Here is a 17,308-nt window from a genome sequence, read left to right on the forward strand (position 1 = left end):
GGCTTGTAAACCTTGACATAAGCTTTAAGTACAGGTAGAAAAATCAGTAAGGATGTAATGTACAAAAATAAATCAACCATGTATTTAATATTCATATAGGTTTGCATTCTAATATGTACTACACAGCAATAAGCATCCTTACAGAACAAATGTATCTCCCAAAATGCTAGTAGCACTTCTCGGGTCTGTTTTAAGAATCAACACAAGAATAAACCCTACAGCTGTATGTAGTACTTCGCAGCCAAATTTTCAGTACTACTACTGAGTGTAACACCCTTCCCCTGGGGGTCTAGCAAGACAGAGTTCTTTTAATGCCATCAGAGCCCTTCTCTGACTCCTGGTTGCTATATGGCCCTTCTAGCACCAGAAACTTAATGCTCCAAGTCCCAGGGAACCTTGTGTATATTCCATACATGGCTTAGGAATACCAGAGGCAGTTGTATCACCAGAGACCCTGAGTGGACCTTAGAGCATCTTCAGTGGAGCACTCATGCTCAGAATTTATCTCAAAGCAGAAGAGCCTGCCAAGTGCTCACTTACCACAGCACTGTTATGATAGCTCTCGGCATAAATACTGCTGCAAACTACTCAAAAAAGATGCTGAAGCAGAATAAGCCAGATGTACATTTTATAAGTCATGCACTGCTTCTGAAAGCATGCTACAAGGAGAATTCATTTCAGACTAGGCATTCAGAAAAAGTCAATGACTGCAGCTTCCTCCCTGGCCCCCAGTGAAGACAAATTTGCATGTGGGAGTTTTGAGCAGCAAGTTTCACATAAATGCACTTTCTAAACAACATGTCTGCATTAAAGGTAACAATTACTACTGCATCAAATTTGTATGAGCACTGCAATTTTCAAATGTGTTATTACCATTAGATGTTGATAAGGAGTATTCAAGTGTCAACAGAAGTTTAGAAATCACTGTAAAAAGTTAGTAGAAAATCTCCATTGTCTCTGGAGTTGAAATGTAAGTTTCAAACACAAAACACATTGGAAGCTATGCCATTTACTCCAGTTCAGGTAATGCGGTATGAAAACCACCAATAGCTTTATAAAAGGATATATAAGAAATACAAAACCAAATGACAAAACTTCTCAGATACTACTGCAACATTCAAGCCAAGTGACATCCAAGTGCTGAGACAAACCGTACGTGAACGCCTTTGTGTTAAACTTCACATTCCCATCTGCATGTCAGCAAAGTTGTAGAAATTGTCTACATCTTGAGATGCCGATGCCTTGCTCTCCGATACAAAAACCTGTTTTATTAAACAAGGAAATAGTTACACATCACTAATGAACACGTTCAAGTACTCTTTGCTCATTTGGAGCCAGTAACTGTTATTTTTATATTTGCATTTCTCGAGAGGCTGGGTTCCATTGTGTGATAGAAGAGTGTTAAAATCCTCTCAGCCTTCATGCACACTCTGTTACCGTCACCTGTTCCTACTGACATGCTAGCTGCGGTAACCCTAGCCTTCCAATGATGAGAAATAGAAAATTTGGGCTTGATTATTCAGGGGCCACAGCTTCAGATAGTGCCTATTTAGATGTATTTTGCTTGGTAAAGTCAAACTCTGTCTAGGAGAGAGCAGGGGAAAACAAACATACAGAAACTTTAGACTACCATTAAGTTTTCCTTTAACAAAAAGTCAGAGTTTGTAAAAGACTCCCTTGCCCTCTATTCCCCTCAAAAACTTGGCTGCTTCTTTATCAGATGATTACTTGGTTTTATATAACTTCAGTTACGTTTGCTTTTTGCAGAATTGATCAACACATGTGAAAGTCCAAGCTCCATGACAGTCATCTTTGAAAGCTTTCAGCATATCAACTACAAATGCCTTAGGCAATGCCCAAATAGTTCAGTGTAACAGACAGTGTTGTGGCTGTTCCTCAATCTGTACATGCAAGCGATAGTCTCAGTCAAAAACTGGAGTTCTTACTATCTTATATTTTCTATACCTCAAGAAAAAATCATCACTGTCTGAGCACTCTAGTGTTGGCACAGCCAAGTGAGCTATTCCAAAGTGATCTGGGACTGCAGGAATGGGTCATTCCAGATGACTCTGCTACAGCAGTCACCACTTTTCTGCTTCAGCTCAGAATACCATGTGACTGTAAATGATGACAATTCCTCAAACTTGTTTGTACTGAAATTGTGTTAAGATGAATATCCTGTTGCCCAGTAAATTTCTAAATGAAACTAACAAAAAAAAAAAAAAAAAAAGAGATCACCACAAAGCAAGTAGTTTCCTAGACTGTTGCTTGAATGCATGGTAGACTTCTATTAGAAAGGACTTGAAAATGCCTACTAATTATCTGGCAGTTGCTTGGTGTGACAGCAATCAGTACCATAGTCACAACAGTTAAATACCTTGTTTCAGCACCCCTCAATACCAGGATATTGTGATTTACATTTTGCATAGTATTTTATGAATAACTGATGAGATGGAGGAACAATATGAGAAAGCATGCCAAAAAAGTCACAGTAGAAAGAATGTCAGAGGTAAAGAGTGCAGACGCTCCCAGTCCACACAAATAGGAAGTCTACCTCAGCGCAGAGCATAGAGTTCTCCTTGCAACATGTTGTTTCTACCAAACAGCTCAAAAAACTGTGGTGGTACTATTGCTGAAGAACTTTTCTACCCTTACTAGAGTACCTAAAGTTGGATTTATTTCAGAAACAAAAACCTGGTGAAATTAAGGTTATTAATGGATGAATTAATAATTTTTAACTGTGGTTTTCAAATGCAAATATAGCCACCTGCTTAAAAACAGATTAAGCTCCTGCAACATCTTACAGGATACATGTCTTCCTAAGAACTTTTGTTGTTGTTTCTTGATCAAGAATACTTATAATTCTTTCTGAGTGCTACAACAACTCTCAAACATGATAAGGGCAGCCAAGAATGAAGTGAAACCATTTTACAGAGCATTCCTGAACCTTCTGGTAGCAATAAGTCTGAAGTTTGTTAATCCCTAAATTGTTTCTAGATTGTGCCCCAAGGAAGGAATGCATTTTTAAAGAAATGTATACTCATAATATTCCATTATCTAGGGATCCATGCACAAACCTTGTTTTTATCAGAAGCTTTGGAGTTACATTTTATCGAAAGATACATACTTCTCAGGAAGACTGAAGTTCTGCTTCTTAATTCAGTGCAGCAAATATTTTATAAGTGAGGCAGATTTTAGTATGTAACCAGGCTGTAAACAGAAGCTTTAAATCCAGATGCAGTAAGTAATTTCATACTTGAAACCAAACCCAAACACTACCAATCACCTCCAAGAACAATGCTTACTTCACAGCATGAAGCACACAGCCTGAGGTTTCTGGTTTTCAGGTCAGGACATAGTGTTGTTATAAACAGACACCAGTCATTTCCAATGAGGAAAATATGAAATTTTATTTGTTCTAGTAATCAATATCACTTCAGTCTTTGAGTAGAGAAAAAAGATCAAGAAGAACCAGTGAGTTACCTACCCAGTATCAGCTTTGTTCTGTATGGAGAAAGAAAACAACGCTAACCGCATGACATAAAAAAACCCCAACCGAACACTGTAAGCTCTTGTTTTAGAGAGGCCATTTTTTATGGTAGCACTTGCAGTGATAACTTTTGGGTCAGGAGAATTGCCCGGAATGTAGTTCTAGGATTCTCCAGACTGACAGCCAAATCAAGGCCTGCTACACATCAGGTTTTTGCTGGTGCAATATCAAACATGAAAAAAGCAAAAACATCAGCTGCATTTGAGATGACTTATAATAAGATAACTCCTTTTCCAGAAACTGGGCTGTCTAGTTCCTAGTAACTCTTTCAAAGGAACCAGAAGACAGGAAGCTGCTGTATGGACATTATGTCTCAAAGACATTCTGGTCTTCTTTGAAAAGCTGCTTGAAAGCAAAGGATTTGTCACTTTTTTGTTACCAGGAATGCTCTGATCATTTCCAGAAACTTTCTCAAAACCATTGCCATTCAGAAAAACGGGGACAGCAAGCAAAGAGGAGGTGTGGTGTCATTGAAGGAAGGCGTTCTGCAATATCCTACACTGCAAAAGTAAACCTTGAAAAAGGATGAAATCCCATCATATTACCTTTGTCAGGATTTAATAGACTAGAACATCACAAAGCAGACTTCAGCATAAGACTTGGAGCAGAGCTTTCCCCTAGTATATTTATAGAACTTGTTTTCACTATTACGTGAAATAACAGTTTGAAGTGGAAATCTTCTATTCTTCAATTGATATGATGGGGATTTAGTACTCTCTTTCAAGGGCAATTTTTCTTGTCTCTGACAATCAACTTGAATTTGGAGTACAAAAAAAAAAAAACCACAAAACCCAACAAAAAAATAGGATATTTAGGTTTTACTATTCAGAAACCGAAAAAGGCTGTGCAGTATGTCAGCACTATGGCTTTGCCATGAAGTACACCAGACATTCTGTGACATTTTTTGCCAATAAAGCAATACAACAGCTTACCTTGGTCCCACTGAAAACATCATTTACAATGCTTTGACATCCTTCCACAGCACCATCTCCATTAAACTCCAAAGCAACCACTGGACCTAGAAGATGGTTTAATCTAGAATCAATACTACTTTTAAGCTTGGCATTGAAACAGTAGATTTTTCAATGCACAGGGAATTGTGAAGCTTGCAAGAGGTATTTTATGGTTTTTGCTTGAGCAGCCATAATGCAAGATAAAGAATTAGAAACACTTAACCATAGCTTCAAAGCACAGTGTTATCTGAGAACAAAATATCTGCAATTCCATGCTCATTTTTGCAGAGATTCTGGCAGAATTCCAGTTTTACTTCTTGAACAGCAGCAATGGCACAAAACCACTAAGGAGCGCAGGGCATCATGGAAGTGAGTCAGATTATGCTGCTCAAGTAGTGAGCCATTTCACTGACATCTGGAGTAGGACTGAGTCATTCAGGCATTTTTGCCTCAGTCCCAAGATAGCAAATTGCCTGATTTTTAGACTTGTTCTCACCCACTATTTGCAGATCCCCTTTCTCTGGTTTCATTTTGAACACATTATTTCTTCCCACATGGGTGCAAAATAGCCTTTAAACTAGACTGCCATCTGATAAGTACAATAACTTTTGGCCTGTTCTTGCAATGAGCATCATAGGCCTCTTATGTTAAGATGAAAAAACCTGAACGTTGCTACTAAGTTTGGGAGCGTATATTGAGCTTTAGCATATAACAGATGGCAAGATGTCAGTACTTCTGCAGGAAGAGACAAAAAAACAATTACAGTCAGATCAATAAAAAGGCTTCTGAAATACTCCCGAGAGTACACCAGTTAAACCAGGAATTTAACACTTGCCTGCTTTATACATATCTATACCTATTTCCTTGAATAGGTATACGGAAAACCTGAACATCTGGGTATTGAGCAGCAATGGTGAGAAGTTAGAAATAGTCTAAAGGGTGAGCTTTGACCACCGCCGACAGATCTGCTTGTGCCACTGCTCCTGAGCTATACGGTTGCACCACTAGAGGGGGGGCAGAGCCACAAATTACACGTGGAATAAATCATTTCTGATGCCTTCAGGAGTTTTGGCTAGTTTAGGACCTCACTGAGGCTTCCAAAATTCATCTCAACTGGCTTTACACTATACCCTTGAAACACAAATTTGTCCTTCATTCCTCTTTCTTCTCCAGAACTCTCTAGTGACAGCTAGATACCTGTATCAAGGAAAAGCAAACCAACACAAACTCACCTTTTTCAAGTAGGGGAATGAATTCTGATGCACACTGCTGGAAAACTCTGTGAGCATCCTCTGCCTTCATGGAAACTTCTTTAGTCTGTACCAGCTGAAAGCCTTTACCAATCATCTGTTAACAGAGAAAGAATTCATGTTAAAAAATACTTTTAAGGCAGAGAGTTCAGCTCAAATATCCAGATTACACAGGAATAGACCCATTTTCCCCACACACACATCAAGCCACAGAGCAAAGGGCCCCTTTTTGGTTTTTGGTGGGGTTTTTTTTGTTGTTGGTTTTTTGGTGGGTTTTTTTCTTTTTTTTTTTTTTTTTTTTTCAAAAAACATTGCTTTTTCTAGATTTGTTTATTTTCATTCCATTCATCCAGATTTTCTCCTCTGGCCTAGTACACCTAGAGGAGTAAATGCAAATGGTTTTGGTTTATATGATGGCCCAGGGTTGTGTGTTTTTTTGCCTCACAATCTCTCACAAGTTGAAACTAATGGAAGTTAAAAGCATTCAGCATCTGGAGTCGAGCAGTTAGTTCTCATTAGTCTGCAACAGTTCAGTCAAGCGTTAGCTCAAACTCTCATCTATCCTCTGCTGCAGTTTTCCATTTCGGAAAAATAGTTACAAACTTTGGAACACATGTAGCTTTTTACTTCAAATCTGATACAAAACTAAAAGCATGTGGAGAAGGAGCAACTGTATTTGTACTTCCACAGCGTCCATTAACCTACAGAGCTGCAAGACTTCCACAGAATTTCACTAACTAGGCTTTTAGTGTTGTCTTAACTCTAATTTCTAAAGAACTACTAACACAAAACACATGTATTATCCTCTTTACTACAGTTATTCCTTCTCCAGATACCCATAAGTATCATTATCTCCCTTCACTCAAGTAGCCCTTAGTAACTCACTTCCATAAAAAACCAAATGAGCAGTGGGGGAAAGGAGGAGCATGGAAGCACCCAACAGCTTTCTTTCCCTGAAGTTAAAACACAAGGGAAAGAACTCCATCAGTTGTTTTGTTGGTCATACAGCACTGGGATCAGCAGCTTTTGCAGATACCTCTTCTGTCGGAAGCTGTAGCTCATGGTTACTGACTCTGCTCTGTCATCCCTGGCACTCCAGGGTGCTAAAAGCAGCCAGCCAGTCCCGGATTTTAGCCCCAGGAAAGCCCCAAATCCTGCCAAGCTTGGAGCTGCTGCCTCAAAGGGAAAAAAAAGGAAGAGACAGCACCAGCTATTTGAGTAATGGAAGACAGCTGATAGCTGTGACAAACACTCACTGCCTCTTCCACAGAAAAATTCCAGTACTGGGTGGCAGGGGGAATACAATTTAACATGTTGGGGTTTTTTTTAAGTCCCTGTTAGTACTGGTGAAACTTACAGGCCAGGCTGTTTTGTTAGCTGTGACTTGCAGGGCAACAAGCTAACAAGTTAATTGGCTCTTTGCCTTTCACAGGCATTGCCTATCACTCACTACGCTTGGCCAAGTTCATCAAATCAACTAAGCATTTTCTTCAGAACATAGCTTTGGTGTGTGCAGTTACAGAAAAGTACACTGGAACTATTACAGGATAGACGTGCTAGTCGCAGAATGTCAGATGTAAAACAACAAATCAGATCCAGTCTCTTACCTTGTTTTAAGGTTTTAAACAGTGCAGTTGATCAGTATGGTTAGTAGACAAGCAGGGCCTCCATGTTCTCCTTTCAGGGAGCACCAGAGGCTGTCTAGAGGCAAGTTCAGTTAGAAATTCAAACAGCTGAATGAAGACAAAGGTTGCTCACCTCATCAATTAACTTCCTGGCATTTGCAGTTGTGTAGTCACCAGCGAAAAACACAGCCAAACACGATTCATCGCTGTTCTTCTGTCTCTGCCCTCGAGTTACTGGTATTATGCTCCTTGTAGCATCAGTAGAAATTCTGACAGCTTTCAGCTCCTCAGAGCTGGGCAGAGGAACATAATCTTGGACTACAGCATTCTCAGGCAAAAGGCCCCAGTTATTTTCTCCTGACACAGGGGTAAAGTCATGGATGTTGCTCCATGTGTTATTGAAGATACTCAGTCCAGCATCTTTAAATTGTAAAGCCAGCTCAGGATAATAGTACTGGAAACATCCAAATTTCATACCAGTGGAGGACTCAATAATGGGCTGGGTGGCACAGCACAAGAATACCTCCAGCTTTCTGCAGTCCCGAGTGCGAAACTGTTGACAGGCCACTATACATTTACAATCTTTGCAGTCACGGAAAAACACACTGCCCTTTATTGGTCCTAAAAAGATTTGGCAGTTTACACAGTCATCAATAGTGATTGTAGCAGAATTGTCAAATATGTAGATCTTACAGTTCTCACAATCCTGAATGATGAATTGTTGCCCTGCTACTTTTCCAGGCAGCCGGCCCACAGTTTCATCCTTAAGTCCAGAAAATGTGTAATCTTTGGGGTCAATCTGAAGAAGGAAGAAAAAAAAAAAACCAATATATGAAAGCTTCCCCATACAGAGAATATTATAATGCTAAATGTGAATTCACTTGTATTAACTGAGGTAGCACTGAATTGTACAGGATAACCTGCCAGAAAACTCTTTGAAGAGTGATGAAAGATTAGAAGCAGATCTTTTATCTGAACTACTGGAATGCACAACAAAGAATTGAAACTATATGTCTGAGATGCTCCAGGAAGAAACCCAACTAACTCAGTTTGTCCTCTAATACAGAAAGAAGGCAGGGGCAGCTAGTTTTCTCTGTGGCCTCTAAACTGTCTCAAGGTGGGCATTAAGATAATAACTGTAATAAATGAAATGGCAAACAAACTTGCAGATTCATACAGATACAAGTAGCTTTCTCAGTCATATTTTACCACATCTCAAGATGCTGCAAGGAAACCCTGCTGCTTTAAAGCAGTACCTTCTTTATTATGCTTGCAAACTACAAAGACCTCACTTACCTGTGCCACAGCATTATCTTGTGCTAACAACTACAAGATTCCTGGGCTAACAACAGCTACGTGATTGTTTTAGCTACAACCAACAGGCAAATATTGGCAGTGGTGGTGCAGGGGCACGTTTATTGACATCTCCATGCTCCAGCATCCCACTGCCAAGGAGAGACACTTGAGAAAGGCTGTGGCTTTCTCTGCGGGGGAGCAGGGACTGAAGAGCCACATGGTGCCCAGGATGGTCTGCAATACAGGTGGACAGCATGAATAATACAACCCGTGCTGTCGTAACACCAAAGGAATCTGAGCTAGTTCATTTCTAGATAGACCTAAATCTCAAGACAACTGTAATTCTCAGAGCAAATTCTACTCTGCCCTCTTGTGAAAGCTTATTAAAATAGCATTTAGAAGTATACTAGTACCTGAACTAATTGAACACAAAACCAATTCACAAACCTGCTTTTGATTTTCTGCCTGAGGGCCCTAAATTTTGCTGCACGATAATCAGTGTTAATGTATTACAAAAGTTTCTGTATAGCCTAATTTGTAAAAAACTCCTCCTCCCCAGCATTTCAAACATTTGCATGAGATTTCAAGACCTAAAAAAGGCATAAACCAGAATGCGCTAGTGCCAGACATCCACTAAACCACCTCAGCCTGAGTAGTTTAGTCCAGAACAGCTAATGGAAGCTAAGACACCAGCTCCACCAACTTACAAAATGTCCTCCTTTATATACAACGCAACGTATCTGGCCTCTGGACAGGAAAGTAAGTTTGCAGCTGATGAATCTTCTATATAAAATGCAAATTGATACAATGAACATGGCTTCCGGGAAATCTCCCCTCCACCATATTTAATACCACTCAAACACATCCAGGAAAGTTAGTTGGAAGAATTTCAAGCAAAATTGGGAGGCTCAAATGGTAAGGTATGCATCATGGAGACAGCCACACAGTACAGATAGTAGGATAGCCATGTAGCAGGATTCAAACCCTCTAAGGTCTTAAGTCTCATGAAATGTTTTACATTTGATCCATATATAAGATATTTGCATTAGTTTTGTCCCATCCCTGGCAGTGTTCAAGGCCAGGTTGGATGGGGCTTTGAACAACCTGGTCTAGTGGAAAGTGTTCTTGCCCATGGCAGGGGGTTAGGAATTAGATGAGCTTTGAGGTCCTTTCCAACGCAAACCATTCTGTGATTCTATGAAGTATGAACATGCAGAAGTGTCTAGGCCTGGGAATGCACTTTTCTTGCTTGTTTTCTTTCTGTTAATTCCCCTGCTGACAAAAATAGCACATAAAGCCTCTTAAGTCTGTGTGCCTATCCTATAGCTGAAGCTTTTAATGTCACTGGGTCAGCAGATGACTCTTGGATGTCATCAGCTGTATAGAAGTCCAGAGCTGAACTGCCGTCTGTTGTGATTTAAACAGACAGGGAATTACCTTTTTGAGAACGATATTTAAAAGAGAAGACCTTTCTGTAAGTGGTTTAGAAAGACCCTGCAAACTCTTGTTTGCTCAGCTAGCTAGACTGAGATGACTAGGGGAGAACCATAATCCATCAAGCACAGCAGTAACTTCTCAGATTTGTGGCAGCATATCATTGCTTACTGAAACTCTTTTTCTGATGGACCCAGTGAAAAAGTCATGTTAAGACAGGAAGCCATACCAGAAAGAGTTCAAGAAGCTGTTGGGATCCTCGGCTATTCTAAGTACAGTTGCCACTTAAAAACTGTGAAGGTCTAGTACTTCTGAGTCATCTTCCAAATGCGAGCTCTCTAGTCTTAGTGCCAGTAAACTGCATAATGGTGGTTGAAATGATGTATGTTATCTACAGCCTTCATGTCTGGCCTCTGACCTTCTTGCAGGACAAGCGTTTACAGGAAGAAAAGCTGCTTAATACACCTTGCACTTGTTGCAGCAGAGCTTCCTAGAGTTCAAAGCAAACATGACAAATTTTTGTTTGTCATCACTTCTCTCCCTTCTTTGTTGTTTAAAATCCCTGCTCCTTACAATTTGTCCTTCAGCCCTTAATAACAAATTTAGCACTAGTGTCATTGCTGATAACCAAGATAGACTTGAATACCTCTGTCAAGGGGGAGGAATATTGTGCAAGCAGGGATTATTTTTTTCGTCATCATATCTGATTAGTTTAGGTCCCTCTATGGAGTAATCCTTGAACCTGCACATAGCACTTCAGTTAGAAGGTTTCAACTCTTAAACTATGCCCATATCTATTACTGCATGACTCATATCTACTCTAAAAACTCTTTAAATTCAGCTGAAATCATTGAAAGTTGCCTCTATAAATACTGTCATGATTTGGACTTACACCAGCCTGAGGAAAAGACATAGGAATGTATTGAGGGATGGAGAGTAAAGCAACTGTGTGGGTGGGATGGGTAGATTTGGACAAAGTTCTTTGAAGCTTTATCCAAATGCAAAGGATAAATAGATGAGTTATCAAACAGTAGATTTTTGCTGACCTGACACATGCTTACGATTTTACAGCATTAGTTGCCCAGATGAACAGACAGAGAAATCTAGGTAGCCCTGACTGTGGTTATATGAGGCTGCAGAGGTTACTTTCTTCTGCTGGTGTTGGTCTTTCTAGAATGCTTTTTTGCTACGTTGCAAAGACAGAGCTTAAGAAGCAGTTAGTGCTGACTGTCAGGGGAAGGAAGATGGACACAGTGATTTAATACTAACCTGCTGGTGATAGTGCAGACTTCAGAGATGGTGAGCATGAACCAAAAAGGCAAACAGCATCCTGGCTTGCATTGGAAATAGCATAGCCAGCAGGACGAGGGAAGTGATCATTCCCCTGTAGTCAGCAAACTCCTTAGCATGGTGAACAAACTGAGATGTAAGAGCTGTGTCAGGGCAGGACCCAGCCCACATCAGCAAAATAAAACTGAGCTCCTGATTCTGAGAATAAGCTGATTTATTTTTCTTACCATTAAGCTCAACTACTATTCTCTCAAGTGCTCTCACCTGAAACTGCCTGTAAGCTGTGGTTAGCTGACTAACCAGTGTTTTTCGCCTAGGCCTAAATAAGATTGCAAGGTGGATGGGAAGTTTCACACATCTCTATAAAGGCCACTGTGTAGGAGAAGCTACTGCTGCTTCAGAGGCGTTTTAGCGCAGAGCAGTTTAGAAGGACATGCTTAAGTGCCAAATTTAAAAAAATCTGTAAGTTCTGGTACCTCTGAACTTCTCCTTCTGAAGAGAAGTAACTGTTCCTGTACTGTTTTGACAGAAGCAAGTCAACCTGTCTCCCCCAACATACAGGAACACACATGGGCAGGGATGCCTCACAATAGACCATGTTGCCCAAGGCTCTGTCCAACCCTGCCTTGAACACTGCCAGGGATGGAGCATTTACCACTTCTTTGGATAACCTGTTCCAGTGCCTCACCACACTCACAGTAAAGAACTTCTTTACATCTAACCTAAATCTCCCCTGCTTAAGTTTGAACCAATTGCCCTGTGTCCTATCACTACAGTCCCTGATGAAGAGTCACTTGCCAGCATCCTTGTAGGCCCCCTTCAGATACTGGAAGGCTGCTATGAGGTCTCCACGCAGCCTTCTCTTCTCCAGGCTGAACAGCCCCAACTTCCTCAGCCTGTCTTCATACGGGAGGTGCTCCAGTCCCCTGATCATCCTCGTGGCCCTCCTCTGGACTTGTTCCAACAGTTCCATGTCCTTTTTATGTTGAGGACACCAGAACTGCACACAACACTCCAAGTGAGGTCTCACGAGAGCAGAGTAGAGGGGCAGGATCACCTCCTTTTACCTGTTGGTCACGCTCCTTCTGATGCGGCCCAGGATACGGTTGGCTTTCTGGGCTGTGAATGCACAGTGAAGCCAGCTCATGTTAAGCTTCTCATTGACCAACACCCCCAAGTCTTTCTCCACAGGGCTGCTCTTAATATCTTCTCCACCCAACCCGCAGCTGCGCCTGGGATTACCCCAACCCAGGTGTAGGACCTTGCACTTGGCTTGATTCAACTTCATAAGGCCAGCATTAGCCCACCTCTCAAGTGCGTCAAGGTCCCTCTGGATGATCTCGTGCAATACTCGCATGGGTTTGCTGCGCTTAAGCACCGAGTTGCAACATACTCTGGAGACTGTTGAAGTTACTCATCTCTGGCAGATTTCTAGGTTCTTATGCAACAAGAAAGGGTGCAATGAGGGACAGCATGTGCAAGTTCCAGCCACGAGCGCACAGATTTTAATCTTCAAGCATCTCCTGCACACCCTGACTTCAAATGTGGCCAATACAATAGTCTGAATGCACATTTCATTCTACTCTTTGTAATCTTCCCTCTCTTCCAGAGTACCTGTAATAGCCTAAACTGGTCATACTCATACTTTCCTGAGCAGCAAACCATTGCCAAATACAGCAAATAGAAGAGGAAGAAGAAATGAAGCTACCACATGCCTATATCTGACTTCATGGAAAATACTGTTTAATATGAACCTGCTGACCTTTTCTCAGTTGGTAGTCTATGTTTTGAGAAACACAGCAGCAGTTCTGGTGCACTGTGAAGCATAAGGGAGTTGCTTTGGACTTAAGGACAAAATATTTGTTTAGTTACAGGGAAAAAAGTGGTTTTATTTATATTCCAAAACAAGATATAAAGCAGCTACCTAAACAAGATCTGGGTAGTTCACAATGCCCACATCAGCTCAGATCATTTTAGCACAGTCCTCAAGTATATGGTTATTAACAAAAGACCATGGTTTATATAGAAAGTTTAATCTCTGAGGTTTTAAAACTGCTTAAATACAGCCATCACAAGCAGCAATGATAGCTGTGTGTTTCCCATCAACTACAGCAGTCAAGTTGCAAGTCAACTGACAAAAACCAAAACCCTACTTGATCCTTCTGAAAGGAAAAGCCATCTGGGAAGGAAAGTCCCTCTAAGCTTTAAATGCCATTGCAATCTTAATCCTATTTCTTTGAACATGAGGCAACAGCAAAAAAAAACACGAAGCTTTTTAGGGTTAGGACATCTGCCCATAACAAGACATGAACCCCCAGTTCCCATCTCCATGTACCCGTATTCAGTTACTGCTGTAGTCATCACTCTGGTCACACATGTAAACAACATTTGTCACACAGAAGGTAATCAGGTAGGAAGAGAAAAGGAAGTCCAGCAACAGAAGTAAAATCTTACATTCCAGGTGGAAACCTAGCTGAAGGCTGAGGCGGGCTGAGCACCACCAAGTTCCTCTCTCACACTTGGTCACAAGGAGACTCACAACAGCCTAATGACATCAACACGTAACAAGTCCCCAGAATGCAATGCAATAATAACAAACTCTAATAACTGTGCTGTACATAGTCTCCTGGACCAAAACTCCCAGAGAAACTGAACATTCATCCTTTTCCCTTCTGTTTGAGATAGTCTGACCCTTTGATTCTTCCACTGCACCACAAGTAATCTTTACTCAGTTCTCTGAACCCAAGGGTCAGCAAGCATTACAGAGATCCCAACAGACTTGCACCGCAACCTAAACTCGATTAATTTTTGTATACTTTGAAAACACAGGCTTCTGCCCTCACTTAAATGAGGTCATGTAGTAATCTGAAAAGGCCATTCAAATTCATATACTTGCCTTTATTTCAATTCAACTATCAGCACTTTATAATATTTTGTATTTAAAGTTTTCTACCACACGGTCCATTTTTGGGACTATTATACGGAGTTATGTGTCAAGGTTCTTCTGGACAATCTCTTGTCATACTTGCATGGGTTTGGTGCCCTTAAGCACTAAGTTGCAACATTCTCTGAAGACTGACTATATATGGGTACATGGTCATATATACATACATATGACTGTATATTACATTATACATAATATGACTAGGGTATCATCATACTACTCTTTGGCTAGGTCTACTCTAGCAAACAGTACCAATACTACTAACCTTTTGCCATCAGAACATAATTAAAATAGACTACAGTAGCAAAGCTACTTCAGAAGCAGAAGAAATAGTTTCACTGGAGGAACTACTCAAGTTCAGAGCTTTCTACAGCACAGCTGTCAACTAGCAGTCTCACTACAGCGAGTGTCAGCAGGTCACTAATTTGCAGGAAGACGGCTGGAATGTCTGAGTAGCAAGATTTACCCACCAGTAAGAATGTACAGAGGGCAGCTTAGAAAAACAGCAGGCAGTTGGCAGACCCGTTTGAAGGACTGCACTATATAAGCAGAACTGCATCACTGGGTAGGAGAGCCTAAAATGAGAAACCCACTCCCAACCCTAATGGTGCATCAATACATTATTAAAAGTATCAGAGACAATACTTAAAGCTACCATATTAACACTGACATAGTATCACTTAATACAAACTGGGATCAACATGTTTAGCATACTAAGTGCTCAGCATTCCTTTACCTAAGACCAAGTGTATCAGAACTGCTTTCCTGGTTTAATGTACTAAGCATATGCTCCAAAGCCCAATGCAAGACAAAGCTGAAAAGAACAAAAGAAAATGCGTTTAAAACAGCCATTGTTAAACTGTATAGTACTAAAATCAAGCAGCTAATTTGTCAGCTTCCCCAGCTCAGTAGCACAGTCCAGCCTCACAGATTCTTCTGGTTTCTAAATCTTTTACAGAAAAAGAAGTTGTTGTACATGCAGTATATTACATGATTTGCTTTCCACCCCTCCTCAGAAATGTATTATTGGTGCTTCAATAGCTTTGTCTGTTAGCTTGAGCCTACTTCTAGCACATTAACAATGGTCATCTCCTTAGCAACAAGGCTGGCTGTTCTCTAAATCAAGCGTTTCTGTGTCCTGACTTTCCATATCCTAGTTTCAGAAGTTAGCACCATATAAGCAGATTGGGTTGAAAGTCTCGTATCTGACAAGCTTTAGCTGACGAATTTGCTCTAAAATAAGTAAATAAAAAAATAAATATTTCAAACGCTCATTTAGTATATTACTTCTGCACAGGACTAAAATTTCTGCTGCTGCTCTAAGGCAGGGTTTCAATACAGCCCTCTCCTTGTGAGAAGCCTCCATAGAAGCAACAGGTTGCCATGCTCCTCTATCCAGCGCTGCACTGCGGATACCCACTAGCAAGTCAAAGCAACAAGCCCAACACAGATCAACCATCTTTATCCTCAAGGAACCAATTCCCCAGGGTCACGTGCATGCTCTCTAGCTCTCTCAACCTCAGTTTGTCTTAATCTACTTGGAAGACTTAAGGGACACCCTAGAGCCATGTTTAAAAACCCAAACAAGCTAAGCATTCAAATAAATTAACACATTTTCTTTTCCATACTTGCAAAATGAGGCCTAAAGGTTTGAGGATTTTGTTTGTTAAAACCACATCAATTGAGTTTACAGCTGTTTTCCCCTTCCTGCCACCCCAAAGGCAGATGGGGAGGAGGGGAGACCTAGCAGTGCTATAATGTCATACGAGGAAGTGAAACTTGAAATGGGGGTGGTAAGAAACACATTTAATCCAGCACTTCAGTGCTTTCCTGCTTGAATCTTCCTGCTGCCTTCAACAGGTCAGGAAACAGCACGGGGATGGATTTGTCTTCGTCTGTCACTTCACGGACTGATAGGGTAATTCTAGTTCCAATCGCTTTCAAAAACACACACACACTAAAAATACCCCAAAAATCACAACCTAAACAAAAAGATCCCAACAACCCAAGCAGGAAGAATAACCATCGCTGACAACCAGGGCACAAGTTCTATACCTCCACTGCAGCACCAGGAGCGGGGACTTCACCTCAGGCAGGCAAAGAGCGGTACTGCCCGACAGACACAGGCCCACACCCGCAGCGCCTGTCCCAGCTCCAGCTGACGGCCACCACCATGGAGCGTGTCCCACCCCGGGGCAGCAGCCGCCGGGACCGCCGCGGTCAGCTCAGCCGGACCGGGACCGCCGCTCGCACAAGCGAGCCACAGGAGCCAGCGCACCGCCCTCTCCGCTTGCGCAACCGGAGGTAAAATCCTTAGGCTAAACACTTCTCAGTTGCTTAACAAACGCACTTAACTGCTCGCACCGAGCCGTAACAGCGGTACCGGGGGAGGTGAACTCCCTAACCAGCCCCCTTCCCGCCCGGTGTCCAGCGGTCACCGCCCGGCGCCGGGGCCTCGCCACGGCTCCAGCCCCACACCTCGCCTACCCCCGCCGGCAGAACGGAGCGAGGCGCTGCCCGACAACCGGCAGCCGATACCCCCGCCCAGCGCAGGGACAAGAGCCGGGGCGATACCTTGGCTCGCTGGTCCCAGCTGTACTGCGGCGCCTTTTCCGCTCCAGCCGCCTCGTCTTGGCCGGCTCCCCCCGGCGCCTCTTGCTGCTGCTTCTGCTGCCCGTCCTGGGCCGGCTTGCGGCGGCGGGAGAAGCAGCAACCCATGACGGCACGGACACCGCCGCCACCCGGCCGGCCGGCCTGCTGGGAGAGGCTGCGGGCGCCCGCGCCAGCGCAGCTCCTCACCGCCCCGCCCCGCTCGCTTCCGGTTTCTCGCCGTCTCCCGTAGCGACCGCAGCACTTCCATCCCCTTGCCCGGCTCGTCCCGCCCTGCCCCAAGCGTCACCGGGCGGGCCGCGGCCGTGTCTGGCAGCGGAGAGGCAGCCCCGCGCTGAGGGGCTCGCCGGAAACGG

At 42.4% G+C, this 17,308-nt stretch overlaps 1 protein-coding gene across 1 annotated transcript; it reads right to left on the reverse strand.

Annotated features, from left to right (window-relative positions):
- Nucleotides 1-1,018: 1,018 nt before the first annotated feature.
- RP2 (RP2 activator of ARL3 GTPase) lies at nucleotides 1,019-17,189 on the reverse strand. The gene is made up of 5 exons (XM_065677592.1): nucleotides 16,917-17,189; nucleotides 7,512-8,177; nucleotides 5,736-5,850; nucleotides 4,483-4,568; nucleotides 1,019-1,262 (listed from the first exon to the last, which is right to left on the reverse strand). The coding sequence occupies exons 1-5, from the start codon at nucleotides 17,058-17,060 to the stop codon at nucleotides 1,179-1,181; spliced, it is 1,095 nt and encodes a 364-aa protein (XP_065533664.1). The 5' UTR covers nucleotides 17,061-17,189; the 3' UTR covers nucleotides 1,019-1,178.
- Between the last annotated feature and the right edge of the window lie 119 nt (nucleotides 17,190-17,308).

Source organism: Lathamus discolor, chromosome 4 (assembly GCF_037157495.1).
Source record: "Lathamus discolor isolate bLatDis1 chromosome 4, bLatDis1.hap1, whole genome shotgun sequence".
NCBI lineage: Eukaryota > Metazoa > Chordata > Aves > Psittaciformes > Psittacidae > Lathamus > Lathamus discolor.

What these genes read in the sequence shown, in the direction of transcription:
- RP2 (XM_065677592.1), bottom strand. Translation starts at nt 17,060, where the DNA reads ATGGGTTGCTGCTTCTCCCGCCGCCGCAAGCCGGCCCAGGACGGGCAG. An exon ending in CATTCCCCTACTTGAAAAAG is followed by an intron (nt 4,569 to 5,735) that starts GTGAGTTTGTGT and finishes ACCATCTTCTAG; the next exon opens with GTCCAGTGGTTGCTTTGGAG. An exon ending in ATGTTTTCAGTGGGACCAAG is followed by an intron (nt 1,263 to 4,482) that starts GTAAGCTGTTGT and finishes TTAATAAAACAG; the next exon opens with GTTTTTGTATCGGAGAGCAA.